The sequence below is a fragment of the Peromyscus eremicus genome, chromosome 4, assembly GCF_949786415.1.
Source record: "Peromyscus eremicus chromosome 4, PerEre_H2_v1, whole genome shotgun sequence".
NCBI classification, from domain to species: domain Eukaryota; kingdom Metazoa; phylum Chordata; class Mammalia; order Rodentia; family Cricetidae; genus Peromyscus; species Peromyscus eremicus.
Window position 1 is genome coordinate 81,876,772 of NC_081419.1, and position 25,584 is coordinate 81,902,355.

General features: G+C 44.0%; 1 protein-coding gene and 1 long non-coding RNA gene across 7 annotated transcripts in view; one reads left to right on the forward strand and one right to left on the reverse strand.

The window, feature by feature from the left end:
* Window positions 1-14,181, reverse strand: Arl14ep (ADP ribosylation factor like GTPase 14 effector protein). 6 transcript variants are annotated; one of them, XM_059261065.1, is made up of 5 exons: window positions 13,287-14,181; window positions 4,643-5,124; window positions 2,836-2,963; window positions 1,003-1,227; window positions 1-459 (listed from the first exon to the last, which is right to left on the reverse strand). In XM_059261065.1, the coding sequence occupies exons 2-5, from the start codon at window positions 5,066-5,068 to the stop codon at window positions 405-407; spliced, it is 834 nt and encodes a 277-aa protein (XP_059117048.1). In that variant the 5' UTR covers window positions 5,069-5,124; window positions 13,287-14,181; the 3' UTR covers window positions 1-404. The 6 variants fall into 6 exon arrangements, with proteins under 6 accessions (XP_059117048.1, XP_059117047.1, XP_059117045.1 ...); XM_059261064.1 differs by lacking the exon at window positions 13,287-14,181 and adding an exon at window positions 10,995-11,119; XM_059261062.1 differs by lacking the exon at window positions 13,287-14,181 and adding an exon at window positions 10,979-11,100.
* LOC131909433 (uncharacterized) overlaps window positions 5,983-25,584 on the forward strand; it is a 27,062-nt gene continuing 7,460 nt past the window's right edge. The window contains exons 1-3 of the long non-coding RNA XR_009378846.1: window positions 5,983-6,141; window positions 8,197-8,258; window positions 18,390-18,459. This is a non-coding gene — a long non-coding RNA (uncharacterized LOC131909433). The remainder of the gene's footprint in view (window positions 6,142-8,196; window positions 8,259-18,389; window positions 18,460-25,584) is intronic.

A 25,584-nucleotide genomic window follows, 5' to 3' on the forward strand; every position in this document is an offset into this window, starting at 1 on the left:
TTTATGTATTAAGAACTGGAGTTTTATTTTATTGCCCAAAATTAGTCTGAACAGTGATTGCCTGCTTTGTTAACATTAAATAGAAACCCTTCCGATCGTTCAATGTTGTGAAATATCTATTTACAATAAACAGCCATGAATGTGAAGTTTTCACCATCACTTTCCTGGCACAATCTTCCTGCTCAGCAGAGCCACTTTCCTCAGAGAAATGGGTAACTTTCCATCACCAGGTTCCTCTGATGCACGTCTGTCCCCAGAACAGCAATGGTATCAATACTCCTGTTACCACCGACGCCTTCTATTTACGACAGTTCCACTTACGACTGATCCGAATTTACTTCCACAACGGTGACCGCTCACTTCTTTGCTGCACTTTCGTCTTTGCTGGCCAGTTATTTGGGTGATCACTTTTGTAAAATATCATATGGGTGACAGGGAGATAATAGACCACATGCTTTGCTGTAAGTGAATTAAATAACAGTTGTACAGACAGCAACCACTGACAGAACGGAAAAGAAGCTCACGATTGGCACAGAGCACGAAGCACAGCTGCTAAGCACATCCTGACTTCTGCACTGCTCAGTTAGGACTCCATGCAGCTAATAGCATACTGAGGTAAACTCAAATCTGCATAGGCTGCTATGAGATGGGTGGGATGCAACTAAATCATTACTATTGAAATATATGCATATGGGAACCCTAAAAGGGGCAAACTACCTACATTTGTTAGACTGGCCAAGACAGGCTTCAAGCTGGCTCTGGAGAAAGAACCCATCTTTTCAATTTTAATTTTAAATTAAATTTACATCAAATAAACAACTGTAAAGCACCCCAAATGCAACCAAGTTCATACTGAAGTGTTTCAGATTTATTTTCCAACAACTAGGCTATAACTGCATTTCAAAGCGACAGAATTTGAGGGGGGGAGGGAGGGAGGGAGAAAGAGAGAGAGCGAGAGAGAGAGGAGTTTTAAAGACCCCCTAGTTTGATACTATAAATTACCCAGCATGTTTATTATGGATTATTTCTCCTCCTTCAATTTCTATTTGCTCATAGAGCCACTTGCGGTCACAGCGGCATTCAGCTCCACATTTGGTAGACCCACAGGTGGGACAGGCGTAGAAGCATCCCAAGCAGTCCTCATCAAGGCAGTCACAGAGGTCCATGCCACTGAAAATTAGCAGACCCTGGCTGTCGTAGACTTTACTCTTTGCTGGAATAATTTGTCTGTAAAACAAAACAGTGAGCTGCACTTCATACATGATACTATTTTTAAATATTGAGTTGAAATAAGATACTGAAACAATTAAGGAGATACAATATTTTTCTGGAGGAATGAAGCCCTCTAAACCAGCGCATCATTTACCAGGCTCAGGGCCTACTCTATACTCCGCAGAAGAAATTTCAGACGGGCAGAGGGGACCAGACTCTCCGTGCTCAAAGTGGCTCAGATGGTAAACATGCTTGGCAGGCATGCAAGTCTGATAACTAGGGTGACCCCTGAACCCAAGACAGGAGGCAGAAACAAATGCCAGCTTTCCTCTGACTTCTGTAGCCGCAAAGTTTCTCCTCTGGTCCCGCCAGGCCCCCGCAGTCAGGACAAATCTCTCAACTACAGTCCCATAGCCTTTTATAAAATAATCACACAGTGGCTTAATATTATTTATAACTGCTCAGCCATTAGCTCAGGCTTATTACTGATTAACTCTTATTCTTAAATTAACCCATAATTCTTATCTATGTTTAGCCACATGGCTTGGTACCTTTTCTCAGTTCTGCCTTGTCATCTTGTCTCCTCTGTGTTTGGCTGGTGACTCCTGACTCAGCCTTCCTCTTCCCAGAATCCTCCTTGTCTGCCTACCGGCCTATACTTCCTGCCTGGCTACTGGCCAATCAGTGTTTTATTTATCAACCAATCAGAGCAACACACACTCAAAACATACAGAACGACATTCCACATCAGACTTTCACACACACACTATGGTATTTGCATGCATTCGCACGCATACACACTCTGATGTGTACACAGCTTAATCAGAAGAAGAAAAGAACTCTGTAAGGAAATGTCCCTTCAAGCGGCTTTACACAAGCCGACACAGGAATGAGTAGTTGGTAGCGACTTGTTTCCCTAGTTACCAAATGATACAGGACACAGCCTCCCGGAGAGGTCTTACACTCTAATCAATCTGTTTCATGTTTCTTAATGACTTCTGGCAAATATGGTCTGAAAATATTTTAAATCATTCAACGGAAAAACTTAACAGATGGAATAAAGGTAAAAATGTCGATTCCAGTTAGAAAATAGCCTGACCTGTTATAATAAATGTCAGTATTTTTTGACTCTCAATTTAAGGACGTATCCCCCCCTCCCCCTTAAGGACATATTTTAAATGACTTAGTTCTTGTTCATTCTGTTGACTGCCCTAGAACCGTGTGTCTACTTCAGACCTGTACAAAATCCAAAGTACTCGGGTACTCATAAATGCAATGACTTTTGGGTCAGCTGTCTCCCAGGAAGCTAACATATGAAGAAGAGATCATCAGCATCAAATTTCGCCAACAGTAACTTGGCCAAACACCATTTTAATTCTCATTCCAAAACATTACCTTGTTCACCTCATGCTACCGTCTCAGAAAGAAGGTTCTAGAATTCCAACGGACACCTTACTTTCCTATGAGTAATAGCCAAGGCTTTCGGAAGGTTTCCCAAATTCAGAACGCAATTTAAAATGACTGGTCAGAAAACTGAAGGTTACGGAAAAAACGTGGAGGCAAAGCCGACGGGAACCAGCAAGCTACCAGACAACCTGCAGACGGACGGGGCCAGCAGCCTACCTGTCAGAGCCGGCGCTCGAGTTCTTGGTCAGCTTCCTTTTCTCCCTTTTCCCGCTTTCTGGAGCAAATTCAGTTTGCTTTCCCGGGTTCGTGAACTGCAGCGACCTCAGCGCCTTAGCAGTTCTTCCCTGAAAGAAAGTACGGAAAACTGCGCATTTCAATCTCGACACCACACAGTAGTACTTTACTCAGCATTAGCCGGTGCATCCCGACTCGGGAAGGCAGTCTGGGACACACGTAAAAAGGACGGTGGGAGAATCCACCCTGGCAGTCTCTATTCCACCTTTACTGGAGTAGTCAATTATCTGCACTGTTCCTGTTCCCTCAGTCTCTTGGACAGCAGGTGCCGGAGACTGGCACACTAAAGACAGCCATGGCTGCTGCCACCAGAGGGAAGACAGCCCGAACCATCCCAACAGCACAGAACCAAGGTCCCAAATAACAACTCCCTGGTCCTTCAGAACCTCGCACGTTAAGAGGAGAGAAGCAACGAGGCTGCATGTTTTGAACCTCACTGCAACGTTTTTTTTAAGGCTTTGGCAAAACAAAACCCTGGGGCTTCAGGGTTAAAGTTTGTTATTTGAGGAGGTAAAAGTGGTTTTTCGACAGGCTTTCGTACACCCCAAGTCAAGACGAGAGGATGGGAAATCGGTCATGTAAGAACAATGGACACGGGGCGAGGATGCTGATGTCATAGAATCAGCAGGTATCTATGATGACCTTCCAGTAGTGCGGGGTCCTGGAGAGGGCTGGAGAGGAACACAGTACACACAACTGAGCATTTTAATTTGGCTTAGTAATACAGCAAAAAGGAGAAAAGTGAGGGAACAGGCTAGCAGCAAGAATTACACAATGCTCAGAGAGAAACTGTCAGGTGTTCCTAACAGCACAGCCAGCTGCAGGAGTCTCAGCTTCTTCTCAACAGGAGAGGGAAATGGGCACGTGACTAGGGAAGAGGCCTACAGTGCTTCACACTTAATGACGTAAAACTGTGTGCTTCTCTGAGAGGGAAATGACCCGCATATGGGCACGTGACTAGGGAAGAGGCCTACAGTGCTTCACACTTCACGATGTAAAACTGTGTGCTCTTTGAGCACAGGGAACCCTAAGTTTAACCTTAGCTATATCCAGAATTTGGAGGCAGAAGCATTATGAAAAGTCACAAATATTTCAAACTCTTAATGGGATAATTTCAAAGGAGAAAAACCGACATTAATCTCAATGACTCCTGGGCACTTTCTTTGACTCATGCCTGGGAATCCTAGTTCCGGGGAGGCTGACAGAAGATCCCTGCCCTGAGACTGAGGCTGTCTTGACTACATGGAGAGTTCCAGTCAGCTAGAGTAAGCCTCTATATCAAACCAAACAAAAATCAATTCTAAGCCAGGTCTTTGACACTTTTTTTTTTAAAGCAGTCCTGCACAAAAAGGGACATTCCTCCTGGTGTGTAGTGTCCAGCAGGTGACACATCCATTAGCTACTTAGTACCAGAAAAGGATCTAAGTTCCCCAAGTCGGTCTGCGCCAGTTCTAAAGGCCATTCCTAACGGCTTCTTCCTAAGGTCTGAGAACAGAAGCTGCAGCCTTGGAGTCTTGGACACATTATGCTCTTTCTAAGCCCTTGTTTACTGCTCATTCTGGACCTTGAGTGTATGGAAACATTTGACACATAATTTTCTTTCACCTCAACTTTAAATCTGTTGTATGCTAACAAATGTGATAAAAATGTAAACATGATTCCTCACTGTTACTCTGTCTAGCTTAAGTCCCAAACTGTAGAAAGTATTTACAATTGCATGTATACGTACATCTGATTCGGGTTTCCTTCTCTGGCGGTCATCTGAATCAACATCCACACTCCCATTGATGATCTGGGTGCACTTGGGGCAAAGCTTCCAACCAGGTACCAGCTGCCTTCCAAACTTTGCACTGAGAAACGTGGCATCATCTAAGTCAATTACATGCAGGTTCTTTTTGGCTAGCTTTTTGTGTATGTTAAATGGGTCACAACAGGACTTCTGTAACTCCTCAAATCTGTCAATATAAATTTTGACATGATGCAAACAAATTGTATTATTCCCAGAAAGTGTCATTCCAGTCCTAAGCTGAAGCAAAAGCATGTCATTTGATGACAATTCTTGCAAAGTCTTGAAACCTGTGTGCCGAGTGTAGAAGGTTTTATGGCAGTCATGTGTGGTTCGAAGCTGGACTCCAACTGAACACGGATCCATCATCCTTGAGTCTAGCACGTTTCCTCTGTTTTGTCTAGAAATCTCTTTGGCAGGTCAACCTAGAGAAAACATTAAAGACAGATTTACACTGAACACTCTGATTTGGAAAACTGCAAAAAGCAGTCAAATGCAGCACTTCTTTAGAAAACAAAAGCAAAACAGAGCAAGTAAGGAGTAGGAAACAGCAAAGCCTACAGCAAGTAAGAATGCATTTAATCATGGAACGTGAGAAAGAGTCCTTGCCAGGTCAGAACTACACCAGAATACTTCCTATCACAGCTCCATGATTTAAGGAGAGAAAGAAGAAACACGAAATATCCATGTGAGAAAAGAGGTTCAACAGACAAACTGCTTAGTACTAATAGGGGATTTAACGAGGATGCTGGGAACCAAAACACTGTTCGGTTTACACAATACACAAATGTTGCAAAAGACACAGGAGACCTTATGGAATTTTACAAATTCAATGCCGTTTCAATCAAAAGGCAATCGGGAATTCTATCCCATCTTGTTGGAGTTTGAAAGCTGGTTTGCAAGAAAGAGTAAAGGTCCAAGAAAACGTGAAAGAAAGGAACAGCTGATTTACTAGAAAGATGATTAAAGACAGTACGGTATGGCTGTAGTATAGACAAACACATGCGAACAGATTGGGGTTGGTGTATGACGTGGTACTAAAAATAGATGGGCATTAAAAAATCCAAATGAAAAGGATTATTGGCTAATCTCTTCTGGATGAACAAGCACCAGCTACAGATGAAGAACCACACATACAAAGCTTAAACACTAAAATCCTTACAAGAAAATCCAGAGGGCCGTGAGCCATTTCACTATGGCTTCTCTCTGGGCACAGCATAATCCCCCATGGCCATCTTGGAGTGGTGATGTCTTTGGTCTGGTACCCATAGCAACGAACTGACACAGTGACACCACAATGAGGGAAACCCTTCACAGGAAGAGAGCGGTTAACTGAAGGAAGGTTAACTGGACTCAAGGATCTGGCCTCCAAGCTGTTGTCGTGCACGACGGGGTGAGCTTCTGTAGCTGCTTCTGGGTTACTCTCATCAATCCTCTACAACGTAAGCCAAACAAACTCCCTGGCTCACCAGCCGGAACTTGGTGGATCGTTAGAGGTTCGTGGTTGGTGTCCCACCTGTGCTAAGCAGATGTCTGATCAGGTCTCCCCAGGGAAAGAAAGTTAATAAACAAACGGCGGGGTCTGCTGTGCAAGAATTACGATGGCCTGAAGTCAGCTGAACAAGCGGAGAATGCACTGTAGTCCTTGAGAAAGGACTACATGCATGTGTGGGCTGAGACTGCCAGTGACTCACAATGGCAGCTGCATGGCTGTCGCTATGTATAAGAAGACACCCATCTTGGTGGGTGATCTGGATGAAACAGAGAATGAGATGGAAGTGCTGGCTGCCACTTCTTACAGGGACCCAAAAACTTTGAACCCAAGGAGAGAGTAGTGAAGGAGAAAACGAGGTAGAAATGATCTTAGATACAGAAGAAGGAAAATTCACAATTCAGTATGTAGATGGAATCCTTAACAATGGCCCGGAACAGGAAACTCAAGAGTATTCTGCCCTGAACTCCTTGAATTAGACATAAGGCCCTGGGTTCAATTCCCAGCACTGTATAAACAGGAGTGATGGCATACTCTTACACTGGAGATAGAGGAAAAATGTTATCTCGGAACTCAGGAAGTTCAGTTTTAGAAATCCCAGCTTCTAGAGTACTATAATTGTTGAGGGGTCAACTGTAAAACTGCCGGTCGAATTACTGCATTTTTAATGTCTATAAGTGTTTGCCTGCATGGATGTCTGTGTACTACATGAATGCAATGCTAGAAAGTGAACTGGGAGCCGGGCGGTGGTGGCGCACGCCTTTAATCCCAGCGCTCAGGAGGCAGAGCCAGGCGGATCTCTGTGAGTTCAAGGCCAGCCTGGTCTCCAAAGCAAGTTCCAGGAAAGGCGCAAAGCTACACAGAGAAACCCTGTCTTGGAAAAAAAAAAGAAAAAAAAAAAAGAAAAAAAAAAGAAAAAAAGAAAGTGAACTGGAGTTACAGTTGTGAGCTGCTATTGGGTACTGGGGATTCAACCTCAGTCTTCCAGAAGAGCAGCCGGTGCTCTAACTGCTGAGCCATCTCTCCAGTCCCTGCTGCCACTGTATTGTTTTAAAGTAAGGATCTCTCTGGTGTCACTGTTTAAGCAGAGTGTCTATAGCTATTAGCAGATTCAGAATTATCAGCCAAGTTTGTCAATCTGAGCTTCTGATAACGGATTAAAAGATATATTTTAATTAAGTTCCACATATTGCTAACAAGTTAATCCCATCTGTCTGAATAAATATCTAATGGGGCAATCCTGTACCTTTATCTGCTAAATTTGGCAACCCCATTTTCAGAACCTTCTAGTAAGCACAGAGCCTTTGCTAAAATTGATTTCCTGAAGAATCATTTACAGGAACTGCACAGTTTAAATGCCATATCTGAGAGTTGGTGTTTCTCTCTCAGACAAGGCTGTTGGTAACAGACAGATGGCCCAGTGTTAGCCATGTAAGCCTAGGGACCCAGGCAATAGCCCTAGGGCCCACAAAAGCAGAGAAGTCCAGTGCTTTGGCGCACATCTGTAATCCTGGAGACAGGAGGATCCCTGGGGCTTGTTGCTAGGGAATTTCACCGAACTAGGGCACTCCAGGTAGAGCAAAGAGACCCAGTCTCAAACACACAGTAGAGATCGATTGAGGAAGACACTCACCATCAACCTCTGGTCTTCACGTACACCAGCGCCCTCTTCCCCCATCACACATATAACCTGATCACACACAAACTGACGCAATAAAAACGAAAGTTACAGTGGCCTACTGTAAACAGTAAACACCATTTACTTGGGTGAACCATCAGTGTAAAAGTGCACACACCCGAGTCAAGGCAGTCGGCCCTGGGAAGTGTCATTAGCTTCCTGATTAAGCAGTCCTGATTAACCTGGTCAAGAGTCAGGTTAGCATGGACCTTTAGGCAGTCATCCATCTTGAGCCGTCACATTCGGCCTTCTAAGCTCACACATGGGTTGTTTCTTCTCTGCTCCACCCCTCCATCCCTCATTCCAGCTCTTTCTATGCTCTTACAGGTTAAAGTTCTGCCACACAGCCCTTTGGATCTGTTTTCCCAGCAACTGCTTCTTGATTACAGGTGAGTGTCACTATGTCAGCTCAGAAATACTATTGTTTACTGCTTGTGAATTACTCTCAGACCCGGCAGAAACCAGAATCACACCCTTTGATGAAATCCGCAGTAAACAGGTAGTGAGGGTCCATGGACTTCCTAACTCACTGTGGACTATGTCAGTCTATACCTTTAGTTCATCACGAACATCTTACCAATAAAACATCTTTCCATTTAAACTGATTTCTAACCAGTTACTTAGTTGATAAATGCAAACCTTCGTCATGTATACGTGTGTGACGGTAATGATTTACCAGCCTTTCCCTTCTGCGGATAATCAGAAAAAGGCTGGTGGCCCATGCCTTCAAGCCCAGTCCTCTGGAGGCAGAGACAGGCAGATCTCTGAATTCCAGGCCAGCTTGGTCTACACAGTGAGTTCTAGGACTGCACAGCAAAACACTATCTCAGAAAATAAACTAACAGGAAAGATCAGTAGGTTCCAGATGTTCTTTCTGATAAGTGTAGTCTATAAAATTCCCTATGCGTCGGGCGGTGGTGGCACACGTCCTTAATCCCAGCACTCGGGAGGCAGAGCCAGGCAGACCTCTGTGAGTTCAAGGCCAGCCTGGGCTACCAAGTGAATTCCAGGAGAGGCACAAAGCTACACAGAGAAACCCTGTCTCAAAAAAATAAAAAAAATAAAAAAATCCCAATGCAAGAGAAAATATAGTTTCTAGTAACAAGTCCATAACAAACACTACCCCCACTAAAACATTTTGCTAATTTGGATCTCATAAATTTGAACTATCACTCCCTAAAGTTAAGGAAGTTTTCCAATAGTTCTAATAAAATCCAAGTGTTCAAATACTTTCAAAATTATACCTAGACATTCTTACGGACAAATACTAACATCGACTACATTAACTCCTAAATGGATCAGTAGTTCTGCAGGCCCTTCTTGGATACATGTGGTACTGTGTATGTATCTATTTTGTTTCCCAAAAATACTTCTAACAAGTATTTAACTAAACCCCTTGCTCCGGGCCTTTGTTTTTTTTTTTCTTTCTTTCTTCTGGAACTGGATTTCTCCGTGTAGCTTTGGAGCCTGTTCTGGATCTCACTCTGTAGACCAGGCTGGCCTGGAACTCACAGAGATCTGCCTGCCTCTGCTTGCCGAGACCTGGGATTAAGGGTGTGCGCCACCACAGCTCAACCTTGTTTGTTTGTTTGTTTGTTTTTTTAAATAGCATTAACTGAATTCCTGGGGATTTTATATAACAGGAAACTCGGGATTTCCAGCGTCTGCTTTGTTTACTCATTTATGAATAATTTAATGAACTGCTCATCCCCACTGGAAAAAAATATATACATTTTTTTTTTTTTTGGGTTTTTTGAGACAGGGTTTCTCTGTGTAGCCTTTTCCTGGAACTCACTCTGTAGTCCAGGCTGGCCCCGAACTCACAGAGATCCTCCTGTCTCTGCCTCCCAAGTGCCGGGGTTAAAGGCTTGCGGCACCACCGCCCGGCCGAGAAAATACTTCTTAACCCAACTTCAGGTTGCACTGTCTCTAGGTCCATCAAGTTTGGCCAATCACTCACTGGCCAAAACCTCCTCATATGCTGGCTCTGAGGTTTCGTGTTCTCCAACTTCTACTACCACATCAAGCTGCTCAAAGCAGTCCTTCCCACTATCACCTCACAGCGTGAAGGGACGCACTATACAGTGTGCTTTCCACCAACCCATGTAAAAGAATAATTTCAAGTCTTTCTGCTTTCTAGAAACATCACACCTCGTTACTTGTAAGTTCCACCCCAACCCTGTATGGGATGCACGCATTAATGCCTCTCATAGCCACATCAAAATGGTTCAAACCATCAAACAGGTCCGACCAACACCTATCATGTACACGATACTAGGGTAGGAATTTAAAAACAACAAAAACCCAACCCACTAAAATGCTTAACCAAGTCACAAGGCTAGGGCTGAGAAGATTGTGAATTACAAACTTAAAAGAGGGGGCTGGAGAGATGAGTCAGCAGTAAAGGGCACCAGCTGCTCTTCTAGAAAACCTGGGTTCAATTCCCAGCACCCACACGGTGGCTCACGACCTCTGTAACTCCAGTTCCAAGGGAATCAGGCGCTCTGTTTGACCTTCCTGGGTACCAGGCATGCGCTGGAGCACAGACCCACATGCAGGCAAAACACCCACACATATCAAGTAGTTTTAAAAATTGATTTTTAAAGGCGGGCGAGGCGGCGCACGCCTTTAATCAGCCCTTGGGAGGCAGAGGCAGGCGGATTTCAGTGAGTTCGAGGCCAGCCTGGTCTACATAGAGACTTCCGGGACAGCCAAGGCTACACAGAGAAACTGTCTGGAAAAAACAAACCAAACCAACAAAACTTTAAAGAGCCAGGCCTGGTTACTCTCATCTGTAATCTGAGCTACTCAGGTGGCTGGTCGGGTTGGAGCCAGTTCAGCAAGAGCGAATCCCCAAACTGATGAGGCAGGGGGTGCAGCTCTGCCCCGGAGCCCTACAGCTTGAGCGAGGCCCCGGAGTCAACTCCTAGTGCAAACTACAAAACTGCAGGCTGTGGCCCAGAAGCGGTGGCGGACCGACTGTAGTCGGGGCACGGGCAGGGTGCCAGGCTGCAGCCGCAAGCCGCAAGCCGCAAGCCCCCTCCGCCGTGCAGGCCCCCCCTCCCAACCCTCCTCCCGTGTACCCCGCGGCCCCCTACGTTCCACTCACGTGCGGCCGGGTCTACCTGAGCTGCCACGGGTCTCGGCCGATCTCCGGAAGCACCGTATCTGCACAGGCCAGACTCGGCGCTCCACACTCCCGCCTTCCCCGCGCTGACACCGAGAGGACGGCGAGGGCGGCTAGAGAGGCCGCGTGCACCATGAAAACGAGCCGGGAGCTGCCTAGAGCGGAAGCCAGTTCGGCCTCCTCCGGAGGCGGAAGGGTTGGGTTCAGGGAGGAGGGGGATGACTCAATCCAAAGCAAGAGTTGCTTCAGATGCTCGCGCTGGGGTGCTTGCACCTCCCCCGAGGTTCGGGTGTTGGGAGGCCCTTAGCTTTTAGGAGCTTCCTTAACTTCGTTTGCAAATCTGTTCTGGGCAGAGTGAGTTAAAAGCAACTCAGGTACGGACACTTTAAAGTCTCACATTTTAATGTTGCTGCATTCCGACTGAAATACATTCTGAAATCCTCTCTTTTACTATACACTATGAAAATAGGTATTGCATTGAGTAAAAGGTACCAGGAATTTAACCTTTACATTTTTGGGCCGAGGGAAGAGACTAAAACTATGGTTGCTGTTTTGAGGTGTGGTTTTTGTTTTGCTTTTGAGACAGGGTTTCAGACACGTAATTGAAGCTGGAGCCTAGAACTCTGTTTCCATGCGTCTGTGAATACAGTGATTTATTTTGAGAATTTCATACATGCATATGACTTGTTTGGATCAACTCCACCCCCACTGATGCCACCTAGAGGTGCAGGAATGGGTTCATTCTCTGCCAGTTAAAGAATTAAAAAGGAGGAAAGCATTACCAGAAATCTTGGGGCGTCCCTGCAGACTCAACATAGGATACCTGGGAAGTTAGGTCCCTTCCTGGGGATCTTTGTTTTATTAATAAAAGAATCAAGAATAGATTCAAACAGAAACTCAAGGATAATTTATTAGAGTTTAAATAGAAAAACCCAGGGCAGGCAAGTTGTTAATCTCTAAATTGCCCCAAGGATGAATATAGAGAAGATAATCTGAGCAGGCCGCCTCAGGGCAGAAGTGTAGAGCTTCAGAAAAAGAGGAAGTCCAAGCTAAGTTTACAAAGCATACTTAAACTCTCGACAGCATCTGAAGCAAAAACTTGGAAACAAAGAAAAATACAGTTACACAGTTTTGCGTCAAGCCTCAGAAAGTAAGGCAGACCCAGCCAGATCAGCCAAACCTAACCAAGGCCCTGCTCTCAGGGGTTGCACAAAGGGCTTGGAATTCTGGGAAGGGAAAGTACATTATCTTAAACTGTAGAGGTCACCTAGCCAGGTCCCTGCCCCATTGGATTAGCCCCCAAGGGAAGAGACAAGGGCATGCCTACATCTAGACATGATTCCATTCCCTTCCCTCCAGCTCTTCCCAAAGCCTCCCACTATTTCTCAGTCCCAAAGTGAGACAAAGAGAGTTCATTCAGTGCTCAGTATTTTCTGTGTAGGGCCATTTATGGAAGAAAATCAGGAGTTGCAGCCCCAAAGAAAACTGACTCTTCCCCAATACCCATCAACTGCCAAGAGGCCTCAGCTGACAGTGGGACTTCATGGGATCCTCCCTATTCAGTCCAAAGCGGCCCCCCAAAGACAGTGCTGGTGCCCTAAACAGAAGGGATCTGGCCAGGTAAACAGAAGCCTAATGGCAGGTTTCTGTTTAACAAGGAACCTCCCTAATCCTTCGGGAGCCTCCCTTAGCCCTGTCCCAAAGGTCAACTACCTTGGGCAAGGGTGTCTTGTTCCCAGCCAATCAGCGTGTATCAGCTCAAAGAAAATCTCTGACTGCTTTTCTGCTTTTCTTATCCTCCTCCCCTGCTCACACATAGCCTTGACAATTTGATCATCAATTAACCCTTCTATCCATGGAGTGGTCTAGTTTGGTGGTCTCAGTGAACCCTCCATTCCAAATGGCTGTGTTGTTTTGGAAGTCTATGAGACTCTCTGCCAACAACTTGAAAGGGGTAACCCACACCTGGCAGTGGGTAGACAACAAATGAGACTATTTTGGGTGTCTCCACCTAAATGTGACTGAATTGGGTCTGACAAAATTGTCGGTTTAGACACACCATGATTTTTTCCTAACAGTTTTTCTATCCCGTTTTTTGACTGCAAGTGACCCTCTGTTCCATCATATTTTCTATTTATTTTAACTTTGGCATGCCGTATAGTTTACTAACTTACTACATATATTTAACACAATTCTGCCTATGTTTCACAAAGTGCACGCTTACTCATACCCTAAATTTAAAACACCCTACGAGCTTTGCATTTATCTCCTCAGCTACGCGCATACTTACTGGCTACAGTTCCCACTTCTTATGAATTTCATCCATCCTTAATTAGGCTGCAAAGGCACTCAGCATCGTTGGAGTGGAAAGCTGGAGGAGGCAAGTAGAAGACAAATGGTGTCCTTTTTATGCTGCATTAGAGGCTGTGTTTTATCCTGATGAAAACTGTAAAACTTTTTTTTTAAAAAAGAGTGTGGAATAAAGGGAGGAGCCGTGACCCGGAATCTCTTATGCTGGTGAAATGCCTCAAATAAGGTTTTGTCTCTATGGAGATAATGCAAGAGAGCATTCCCTCCCTCTTCGGTTCCCCAACCGCAACATCATGAGGCATTTTGGGTTCTATCCACTAGGGGGTGCCAACTGGTCCTTAACAGAGTAGAGATGGGAAATAGCTGAGCATCCTAAAATGTACAGGACGGTCCCCGCAAATGCTAGCTGGCTCAATATTTCAAGCCTTCCAAGCCTGAGAAACCCTGAACTGAAGGACTGAGGAAGCCACAGTGAGGATAAGGGTTCACGAGGAAGAAGCATTGGGCTGTTGGGGCTGATTCGACATAGGAAAGAGAGGAGGGTGTGGGCTTGCAGAGCTGGAACACAGAGGGAAGCATGAGGCCGGGAGAGGGAGACAAGGCCTTGGGTGTTGCAGGAGCTGTGTTTCACAGAGCAAGTGAGGATGTGCAGGTGAAAGAAAGGGTTGGGATGAGAGGAATCTAAGCCGGGAGAGGATTGGGAAATGTCAGTCTATAATAACAGCTACATCCTTGGAGACAACGTAAGTAAAGAGAACAATGAGCTAGCCAATGAATGCCCGGGGTGAAATGAGAAACGGGGCTGAAAATGAGTTCAGAATTCTGGTTCCTCATTCTGTTTCCTCCATCAGAATCTCTGTCCCCAGGCCTGTCGACCAGACCGGAACCTCCACGCAGAAGGACCAGGAATGTGAGGTGCTGCAAAGAATCTTGGGCATTTTTGAAGCATAATGAAGTTTGAGAACGATAGCTGTAGGTTCCCGAAGAGCTGTCTGAGAAGGAGCCGGCAATAAGGCATCAGGAAATCTACGAAAGCAGCGTCCCACAACCCAGGAGAAGAGCACTGAAAACAAGGCTCTCCCGAGAAATGGCTGCTGGGGGCGGACCTGGCCAGTTCCTTAGACTCTCAAGTATAATGAGAATCAATGTAAAGTTGTAAGTTTTCTCTTAGGGAGATGAAAGGATGAAAGGAAGCTGGCAAAAGTTAATTTTAGAACTTCATTGTTTCCAGCCATGGTGGGGTCTCATCTGTGATCCCAGGAACTGGGAGGCAGAGGCAGAAGAAAGATTGTTGCATATTTTAGGATAACCTATGCTACAGTATGAGGGGCTGTATGTGAAAAACAAAACACCCCCAAAACAAACCAAGCCAAACCAAACAAAAAGCTCAAAGAAAAAGAAATACATTGTTTAACCCAATCTTTCTGAAACATTTTGAGATATAATTAACATAAAAGTGTGTGAGATGTGCTACACTTTTTTTTTTTTAATATTAAGACCTGGAAATCGAATCTTTTATATCTTCTCAGTTTTCACTAGACACATTTCAGATATCCAGTAGCCACACATATTAGCACAGCTGCAGAAGTATATCTGAGAATGAATGAAAGAAAATGACAAAGAAAGTAAAAAATTCAAAGGACAAAGTAACCACCTTAACTGCAGTGATAAGGTGCTCATAGCGGGTGTGATAAGACCCTTTTCAGGGAAGTGATGGGAATGGAAGACAAGAAAAAACCAACAACACAGAGATGACAACCACACAGAATACTTTCAGGCCCATTGCCATGTTAAGTATTAAGCATTTGTCAGTTATCATTAAGTATGATTTAAAACCAGACCATCCAGTTCAGCTTTTTAACTTAGATTATTAGAATGATGTTTGGACTTTGCTTATGTAGGTGCTAGACATTAGCTAGAAAACTGAGCAAGATAGATGAAATAATTGTTGGAAGACACACAGGACATGACTTAGAGCTATGTGCATGGGTCAATGTGAATGTGCTAGGCCAGCCAGTCTCCATAGCAGCTCAAGGACAGAACGTGGGACTTGTCCAGGCCTGCCCAAAAGTGGATAACTGTAACCCCCAACTAACCCTAGCCAATTAAAAGTTACTAACAGGATTGCCACTCCCATAAACCAATCCTGAGTCTGTTCCTATGAAGTCTGTAGACCCCAAGCCCTCTTTAAAAACCTTGCCCCTTTGCTACTGGGGTCTCTCCTGCTCTGCTGCTGCATCAGACTGACAGAGTCCTGCTTTAACTCGTAACAATACAAAGACTCTTGGCTTTTGCATCGGATTCAGTCTCATGGTGGTCTTTGGGGGACTCTGGGTACAACAGAAGTAATGGGGGCAGATGGGAAACATATCATGAAGGAGGGAGCTGCCCTGAGAACATCTTGGCATGTACGGAAGTGTTCCTTTGTACCTTGGGCTGGTTGGGTACTACTGTTCCATGCAACAGAAAGCTGAAACAAAATGAGGCTGTGGCTACACACTGTGTTACATGGCGGTGAACGCACTTTGACCAAGCAGGTCCCTGCATGTACACATGGCTGGAAATAGTGTTCTCATCAGCTAAAGAAAGAAGATCTTCGGGCTGGAGAGAAGGCTCAGAGGTTAAGAGCATTGACTGCTCTTCCAGAGGTCCTGAGTTCAATTCCCAGCAACCACGTGGTGGTTCATCTGTAATGAGATCTGATGCCCTCTTCTGGCTTGCAGGCGTACGTGCAAGCAGAATACTGTATGCATAATGAATCTGAGAGAGAGAGAGAGAGAGAGAGAGAGAGAGAGAGAGAGAGAGAGAGAGAGAGAGAGAGAGAGAGAGGAGAGATCTTCAAATAAGCATTTAACGAACTCCTACCCATCAAAACGACTGTTGTGGCCTGGTGTGATGGCTGCCTGTGTCTCTCGGTGGTCTGTCTGTCTAGACTAGCTAGTTCTCACAGCAGGGAAGTTTCTGGGAAGCCTTATGCAGTGGCCCCAGGCTCTCAGGGCTGGTGTTTATCAAGCCATGTAAAAGCTGCTCTGACCCAACCTTTGCCATGTCATGTTGCTTTTCATTCTGTTGGTTGTATGTGAGAGCCATTCTGCTTGTCCTGTATCAGAAGGGTATAATGAGGGACTATCAGGAAAATTCATAGATTGTTTTAAAAATTGCTTTGTTCTTGTATTGATGCACAAAACAGCACATTCTATAGCAAATCTAATAAATACAGTATTTTCAAAATAGCAGTGGCTATAAATGATATTTAGAGATTCAAGGGGCAAATGCCATATGTTACAAAAATTTGTAACTTTCATTGGTGACAAAGTTAAAGGCACTAAAGAACAAAGTTTTCCATAGTACTATTAACAGACATTGCTTGATACCTTATTTATTTACTTATTATTTAACTTACATATTTAGAGGTGTTGGGCATTGAACCTACTACCTTGCACAGGCAAGTGCCACATCACTGGGCTACATTCCCAGTCCTGAATATTTTGATTGTGTTATGAGCCAATGAAATGCAAAATTTCAGCCTAAGACTAGGAGAAATAAAGAACTGGCCAACTATCATAGTGTGAGATTAACATTTAGGGCCTCTTTGAATTTAGAGACTACACATGTGTGAAGATATAAACCCAGATGTGAAAATTTCAGTTTCTCTTCTAGTAAATCGGCATCCCTGTGTGGTGTTGTGTAAGTTTCCTCTAGGATTGAAACATCTATCCTGCAGGACAGTTCTTTCAATAGGATCATAAACAACTCAAAACAGCCTCAGGAAGTGCCTGAAACTTATCAGATTCTCTGGGCCTTTTCTTGTCAAAGTAAGCAAAAAAAAAAAAAAAAAAAAAAAAAGAAAGTCTGAATTCCTTCTCAAGGGAACAAAGCCAAGCTGCAAAGGATAGTTTCCGAGAAGCTAAGCTGCAAAGACTCTGAGACCAGGCCAGCTGCCTGGAAGAAGCAGAAGCCAGCAGAGCTGCCAGGAAGAAGTTTAGACCACAGTCACTTGGAAAGAGCACTCTCCAACCTGCTGAGCTGACTGCAGGCTGTGCATCGTGCTCCAGGTTTCCAGCATGGTGAGCTGTCACCCATGCTGGGGTGGCTTTGGTGATGCAGCTGTCTTTGAATCATTTCTGCTCCTGTAAGTAACCTCTCACCCATATTCTTATAAGTAACGCCAATAAAACTCATTGGTTCACCAGATTGGACTTCGGTGATGTCCACACTTCCGTCTGTTCTGGGATCCCTATCTGGGCTGAGTAGACATGTGTGTTGCTTCTCCCAGGAAGCATTTTGTCACAGGATGTGTGGGGCCAGTGAAGATAGTCACCTAGGTTAAATCAACATAGAGGGATTGGTAGATGCATAAAAAGGACATGGGACAGTTTTGTCCTACAAGTGTCTAGATGGTAAGAATCATGAGTGCAGATGCTAGGCTTTATAATACCATTCCCAGAGCCTAAGCTCTATTAGTTGATTGAGTAGGATGGCTGAAGAGATACATTTTACAAACAAAAACAAACAGCTAGATGGGAAAAGCCTATGATTGTGAGAATGGGAAGATCAGGGTTCTCAAAATCAAAATGGAAAGTAAGAAGGTAAACTTCAGGATCGCGCTGTAGGGGCACGTACCTGTGTTCAGAGCACAGCCAGGGTTTAAGATGTTGGCTGGTAGAGCAGTTCATAGACACTTAAGGATGTGGAAAGGAATTGAGGCTCAGGAAGGGTGTGGGCATACACAGTGGCTTACAGAGAGATGGCATGACATTTGGCAGGCACCATGGACAATTGAAGACGGTAAATGCTCAGGTAATTGGTTTTCATTTTATTTATTTATTTTTTTTGAGACAGGGTTTCTCTGTGTACCTTTGAAGCCTGTCCTGGAACTCGTTCTGTAGCCCAGGCTGGCCTCAAACCCACAGAGATCCACCTGTCTCTGTCTCCCGAGTGCTGGGATTAAAGGCGTGCGCCACTACTGTCCAGCCTGGTTTTCATTTTATAAACTTTCCTTTTGAATTTTAATTCATCAAAGAGAAGTGTTTGAGACCTGCCCATCTATGGCTTCATGAATTTTTGGTTCTCTATTTCCCAGGTCTGGAAATCATCAGTGTCCCCGAAGCCTACATTGTTCTGCACCCCAGTTATGATCCCTTGTTGCCCAGGTAACCACTATTCCAAAGTCATTTGCCATAGACTAATTGGGCAGTTGTTTAAACTTTGCAACTAGATCAGATGTAGTCCTTCGGATTTGGCTTCTTGTGATTACCCTTATCTCTGAAATTCATTCATGTTATATGTGCTGACAGGTCCCTGTCACTGCCAATTGTATTTCTTGCTAAAATTGTATTCCAAAGATTTCACTAATGATACAAAATTTGGTTCATTCTATTTGCAGCTCTTATAAGTACAGCTGCTGTGAAATTCTACCGCACCCGCACCCTCACCCCCGCCCCGCCCCGTCCCCAGCCATTTTCTTTGGAGACAGGATTTTGCTGTGTAGCCCAGACTAACCTTAAAGTCACTATGTAGCCCAGCCAGGTTGGCCTCAAGCTCGCAATCCTCCTGCTTCAGCCTCCTGACTGTAAGGGTGTGTCCATAGCCCATTCATACAGTGTCTTTCTAGTTCACATCCATTCACCCTTTGCTCAGAGATGTAGTGGGGAGTGGGATTGTTGGGTTATAGACAGTGTATGTGTTCAATTGGAGTAAATTCTGGCAGAGTTTTCCAAAGTGGTTAAATCAATTCACACTCTTTCCAAAATGAATTTGTTCTCTGAAACATGTTCACCAACACTCAAGTGTTAATGATGAACCTAACATTATCAGTTATTGTTTATTTACACTGTAGGTATTTTAATTTTTCAAATTGTATTATTTTATTATTCATCTTTTTGTCTCAGTCCTGTCTCTCAGTACCCCGCCTGTGTGTGTGTGTGTGTGTGTGTGTGTGTGTGTGTGTGTGTGTGTATGTGAGCCTGTGCACGATGTGTGTGAACATGTGTACCACGGCATGTATATGGGGAACAGAGGTCAACTTTGTATAGTTTTTTTTTTTTTTTTTTAGCTTTACATGCATTCAAGGGATTGATCTCAGGTCACCAGGATTGCATGACAAAGCTCCTTAAACCACTGAGCCATCTTGCTAGCCCTATCATAGATATTCTTTGGAAAATTAAATTTTATCTATTATTATACTTAGTTAGCATGTGTATTTATGTGTGGAGGCCAGAGCACAACTTTTGGGAATCAGTTATCTCCTTCTATCTATGTGCACCAGGAATCGAAACTCAGGTCATGAGACTCGGTAGCAAGTGGTGTAAACCACTGAGCCATTTTGTTGACCCAAATGTAGTTATTCTTAAAGGTGTGCAAGCAATTGTTTTCTAAGGGGAAGTTGCTACAATGTCCAAATTATGACACAAAACAAAACTAGAATGAGATAGTCTGATTCCATTCCTGACTTGGCTATGAGGTAGGTGGGTAACCAAAGGAAATTAATGTCATTCTTTAAGTTCCAAATACTTACCTATAAAAATGAGAATACTTATAAGATAGTTGTGGGGAATAAAATAGTGTGTGTTTCATCTATGCATGTGTGACCCCTTTACAAAGGGTTTTATGAATGGTTTGGCTTAGTATCTGGCCCTCAGTAAGTCCTCAGCGACTGGTAGCTGTAATTATTTCTACTGTGAACCTACAGTTGGTTCTAGAAACACTGGACAGCCAGCTCACACATGTTCTTTGAATTGTGGCCTGCTACCTTTCAATCATAGCTATTTCATTAAGCTGAAAGGAAGATATGTTTGAACAGGTTGACTTGACCTTGCACCTTGCTCCTTCCTTTCTAACCACAGTCTTTCAGCGTTAGTTCATTGGAGTACTTTGCTTAGCATGCACAAGGCCATGGGCTCCACCCCCAATATTATAGAAGAGAATAAAAATGGGCAAGAGTCACTTGATTTTAAAGCACTGTGACATAAGGGGACTTAACTGTGGCTGGACAGTAGGACAAACTGGAACTGTATTTTAGCATTTGATTTTTTCTCATTTGAAGACTTCAGACTGTTGTGGGGGTGGCCTGGCAAAGGAAATACATATCTCCTCACATCTGCTGATCAAAATATTAGCCATATAACCAAATGGATTTGTCTCAAATTAAAATCCCAAGGCTCTTCATGCCTCCATAATCATTACTGTATCAATTATGATTCATTTGGGTATCCACAATGTGTCTGGCATTACATCAAATGAGGAAGTGGACGATTATAGTGATGGCTTCAGCCATTTTGCTTCTGTCTGAGAGTGACCCAAAGGCTGTCAGGGAACAGCAGAAATAAATCATTAAAATGTTATTGTTCAACAGCACTCACAATTATAAAATATTAGACACGGAAATGGATCCAACAATTCTGTTGTGTAGTGTTTATCTTGAGGTTGATAAAACTCCATTCTAGGAACACCAGCATAATACAACCAATACTTACGTGACAACCAATGTATGCCAAGGTTGCACACCTGGTAATTAATAGGGAATGTTAAGGCTTATACTCAAGTCATCCAATTCCAAAAGCATTGTGTCCCCTTTGCCGCATCGCATTTCAACCATAAGATCGCATTCTTAGGAAAGCATAGCATGTTATACATTATATAGATAGTGTATACAGCATTTTATATTCCTGTGGACGGTTTTCTTGGACAACTAGTTGAGCAACGGGTGGCTGCTTGTTCTCTCTCCTGTAGTCACGCAATGATAATGACATTAGTCATTAAATCAGTAATAGTGAGTGAGAATACAAGTGGCATTGGTGAGGTGCTCTGGCTTGTTTGGCTGAAAGACTGAAGAATTCTGAACATTGCTGGACTTGCAAGGAGAAATTTCATTTGGGCCTCTCTGCAGGATGTTGGAGAGCTATAGCGTGAGGAAACCAGCAGAGGGAGAACAGAACATTGCTTTTTATTTTCTGCAAGTTTCTCCTGGTTGCACTATACTTTTCTCTCCAGGTTTTGATAGAGTCCTTGATAATGGCGAAAAAAACATCCTTTCCTGGACTTTTGGGGAGCCAGGGAATGCTTCTACCACAGAAGTTTTATTTAACTTCCTAATCAATGGGCTGTTAAATCAGCTGGCTTGAATGATCTTTTGCATGGTGGGAGTTTGTATGCTTTCACACACTTTTCTCCAAAGTGTCATGCTAATTAAATGATTTGAGGCCTCGGGATGTAGTTGAGTGGTACAGCACTAGCCTTTCATAGATAAGGCCTAAGTTGGATCCCTAGCATCTCTTAAAAAGTAGTTAAAAGAGTCTGAATACTATGCATCTCACATACAATTAGATCAAATTTTTCAGTGGATCATCTCACCTCTAATAACTACTTCTAAGAAAATGTAACACTAGCAATAAGATTTAGAATCATATGATTTCTTGATTTTTTTTCTGCTGCTTATTTTTTTGTTATTTGTTTACTGACTCCAAAGAAAATTTAAAGTATGAAAGAGTAGATTTTTCTTGTCACAGTTTTCAAGGGCAGGGGCTGTGGAGATGACTCTGTAGGTAAAGTGTCTCCCACAAAAGCATGAGGACCTGAGTCTGGATCCCCAGCACCCACGTGCTATGCACAATGGCAAAGAGCTTACTGGCCAGCTAGCCTGGCTGAATCAAAGAGCCTCAGGTTCAGTACCAGACCCTGCTTCAAAAACTAAGGTGGAGAGTGATCAAGACAGATACTAGGTATTGACATTTGACCTCCATATGCAAACGTACCCATATATACACTCACCTTCACACTAGCACATACGTAACACACACTCTCTCTCTCTCACACACACACATAGAAATCAATCCATCAATCATCAGTTTCTTGACAAATCACCTACTCATTTCTTCCCAGGTCTTCAATACATTCTCATGTTATTTTTTTGCTTGTTCTGCTGTTTATATCTCCAGAAGTTGAGGGAAAACACTGAGCCTGATTCACACTGGTCCTCAGTGAGTTCATAAGGGACAGGCACAGAAACAGAGTATTACACATTTTTACCCGGCCTAGCCAAATTCGTGGGCAGTGAAAGTGTTTTCCTCAGAGACACCCAACAGAGTGAAGAGGAGGCGGAGCACATGCAGGACTGTTGGGAAGGAGAAACACCTTCTACGCAGTGTGCTCCTTTGCCCTCCCTGCCCTTTCTGCTTTTTTGGGTCTTTCCTTCCGGGGGCCTGTAAACATGGGGAGAGCAGCCCTCCAGCACACTAACGCACGCATTTCTGGGCTACAACGCTTTGTTCCATACCTAGGCACCTGAAATATGCTGGGCAGATCTCTCTCCCTCTGAAAATTTCCAGCACAAGTCTGCCCTGCTGCTTTGGTTTTTGGCCATTTGGTGGAGGAAAACCAATAATAAAAACAATGTGAGTACGTGCACAGGGAGGAGGGGAGCTGTGGAAAAAATGTATCCCCTGCCATTTCCCCGAGAATGAGTTCCATTGTGACCTCGGATACAAGCACAGCCATTTTTTCTGTCCTATTTTGTGAGACATAATTCTTTTAATAAATGTTTCTGTTTTGTTTTCTCAGGCTAGCTTGAAATGGCTTTCTTTCCTTCTCAGGCATAAGGATTGTAGCTGATGGGAAGAGCTTCAAACACAGGGGGTGCAGAGGACATTTCATGGGCTGCATGAGAAAAGGCACCTAGACAGGAGAAACATGGCATGCATAGACAAATCCAACCTGTTCAATTCTGTTGAAACGGGAATGGAGAGAGAAAAAGGAGTGTGGAGGGATGAGTGGGGATGCCACTTACATGTCATTTACATTAGTAAATGCAGATCCCTAGGGCCTTCACGTAGCCAGTGACACACTCATTTATTTCCTTAACAGCTCTTCCATATCTCTGGGTTTATCATGTGGACCCTGAGAAAGCAGATGGGACATGGAAAATTTATTCTCCCACTAACCAGATCAAAGTTTAAGGTGGTGAATTTTAGCTACTTTCATTTTAATTGCTGCTTAGCAGTTTCCCCTCCTCTGACCTAAACGGAACACTGGGGTAGGACCATATTTAATTCCACCAGTGAACTCCCACCGCCCATCTTAGTACATGGTTACTCAGTGGAAACTTGTGAAGTGAATAAATGAGCAATGCATGGTGGTGATTAAACAGTAGATAAATTCAAGCCAAGGAAGGGTTTTGTAAAGTAGGTGTGTTTACCAAGAATTCTTTTGCGTGATACAGGAGCATGCGTACTTTGCATGTATCACCTTCACTGACCTTTACAAGTATCTTCTGAATACTGTTTTGTGTAAGAGTATGCATTATACCTTTCCCCATTTTTCAGAGGTCGAAGAGAAGCTTTGAAAGGTTAAGTGCTGGGCTGGATCATGAAACTGTTATTTAATAACTCTCTAGCATTGTTAATGAGTCAAAATGCTATAGACTGAATAAACCTTCCCTAGATTCACATATTGAAACACAGGCTTCACATTTTTTCTCTAGGAGTTGGAGCCTTATGAAGGTGAATTGGTCATTACGATGGATTATAGACCTTGACAAAACGGTATCAAAACAGTTAAATGTCCATTTGCAAAAGTCAACTGTGACCTAAGATTTAAACTATAAAAATTATATAAGGAAGTATGTGAGATGGTCTTTGTGTTGAACTAGACAAACATTTATTTCTTAGATAGAACCACAAAGCATTGTGATAATTAGTTTAGTTTTGTCAACTTTACATAATCTAGAATCTCCTGGCAAAGGAGTCTTTTTTCTTTTTTTTTGAGATAAGGTCTCACTATGCAGCCCTGGCAGCCCTTACTTATGTAGACCAGGCTGGCCGCAGACTCACAGAGATTCACCCATCCCTGTCTCCAGAGTGTTAGAGTTAAAGATGTGTACTACCACATCTGGCCCAAGGCAAAAGAGTATTAATCAGGTATTGTCTAGATTAGGTTGTAGTTCTATGCCGTATTATCTTGATTCTTTAATTGATGTGGAAGATTTGCCCAATATGGGTGATACAGTTCCCTAGGTAGGGGATCTTAAACTGTATGAGTGGACAAAGTGAACTGAACACTAGCGTGCATGCATTACTTGTCTTCTGCTCTTGACTGCAGATGGAACGGGACTAGCTGCTTAAGTTCCCACTGTCTTGATGGAATTGTGAGCCCAATGAACCCTCTGAGGGGTGGCTGTCTAGGAGTGCTGCCGAGTTCATTCCATGGTACAAACAAAAATTTGTAGATCCTAAAAAGAAGACCCACTTAGACAGAAACGTGAAGGACATTTGGGGAAAGGAGCCATTGAGAGAATGACAGCCAGAGATCTGAGGCAGGGCACCTTAGAACAGGAAGCTACCCGAGAGGGAAAAGAGTAGAGATCATGAGGGGTCCCAAAAGACAGTAACAGTTACAGATCTGAGGTGGGGATGGTAGGGTAAAAGGGCTAGGTGACCCTGACTTGACCCCAAGACCAGGACCAAAGGAAAAACACTCTGATCCTGACTTGACCCCAAGACTAAGGCCAGGGCCAAGAAACAGAATCCCACCAGTGCTGGGAGCTTGCCTCAAGATCAGGCTACAAAGACCCACCAATCCCTGAACTTGCCCCAGAGTCTGACCACAGAATCCCACTTGCTTACCCCAAGATCAGGCCACAAAAATTCCACCAATCCCAGGCCACCCTGGAAATCTATCGCCCCCCCCTGTAAGAAACTCTATATAAACCCTGCCTTCTGCTCAGTTCCCGCGGCTTCTTGCCCAAGCAGAGAGAGGCAGCCGCCCTCCTGGGTTTTCTCCTCCCATAAGTCTCTTGTGTGAGGCGTGTTGTGCCAAGTGACTTTGTGGTATTTCTTGGCTCTCTGTTGCCAAGATACCTTTCCCTTCAGAGCTGTAACACTTGCTTTGGGGACACCTTTCCTGGTGCTAGAGCAGAGTTGTAACACTTCCATTAGGGTAGCCTTTCCCTCAGAGCTGCAGCACCTACAGGGATGCCAGTCACTGGAGGGTTAAAATAGAAATCCTGAGGATTCTAGGCAGTAATCGGTACAGACGTGAGGAGGAGGAGGAATGCCAAGGTGGTCGCTCCCACCTGTCAAGAGTGAAGTGGAGATCCTGAGGGTCCTAGACAATCCCAGCTGAAGATCTGAGGGCAGGTGACAGAGTGAAAGTAAGTTATAGATCATGGAGGGAACAGAGGCGCACCAGTTGGAGAGAGAGATGGGGGCGGGAGGAGGAACAAGAGCTACAGACTTTATTAGAGCAGATAAATGGCTCCCATCAATACAGGGTCCTAGGGGGTC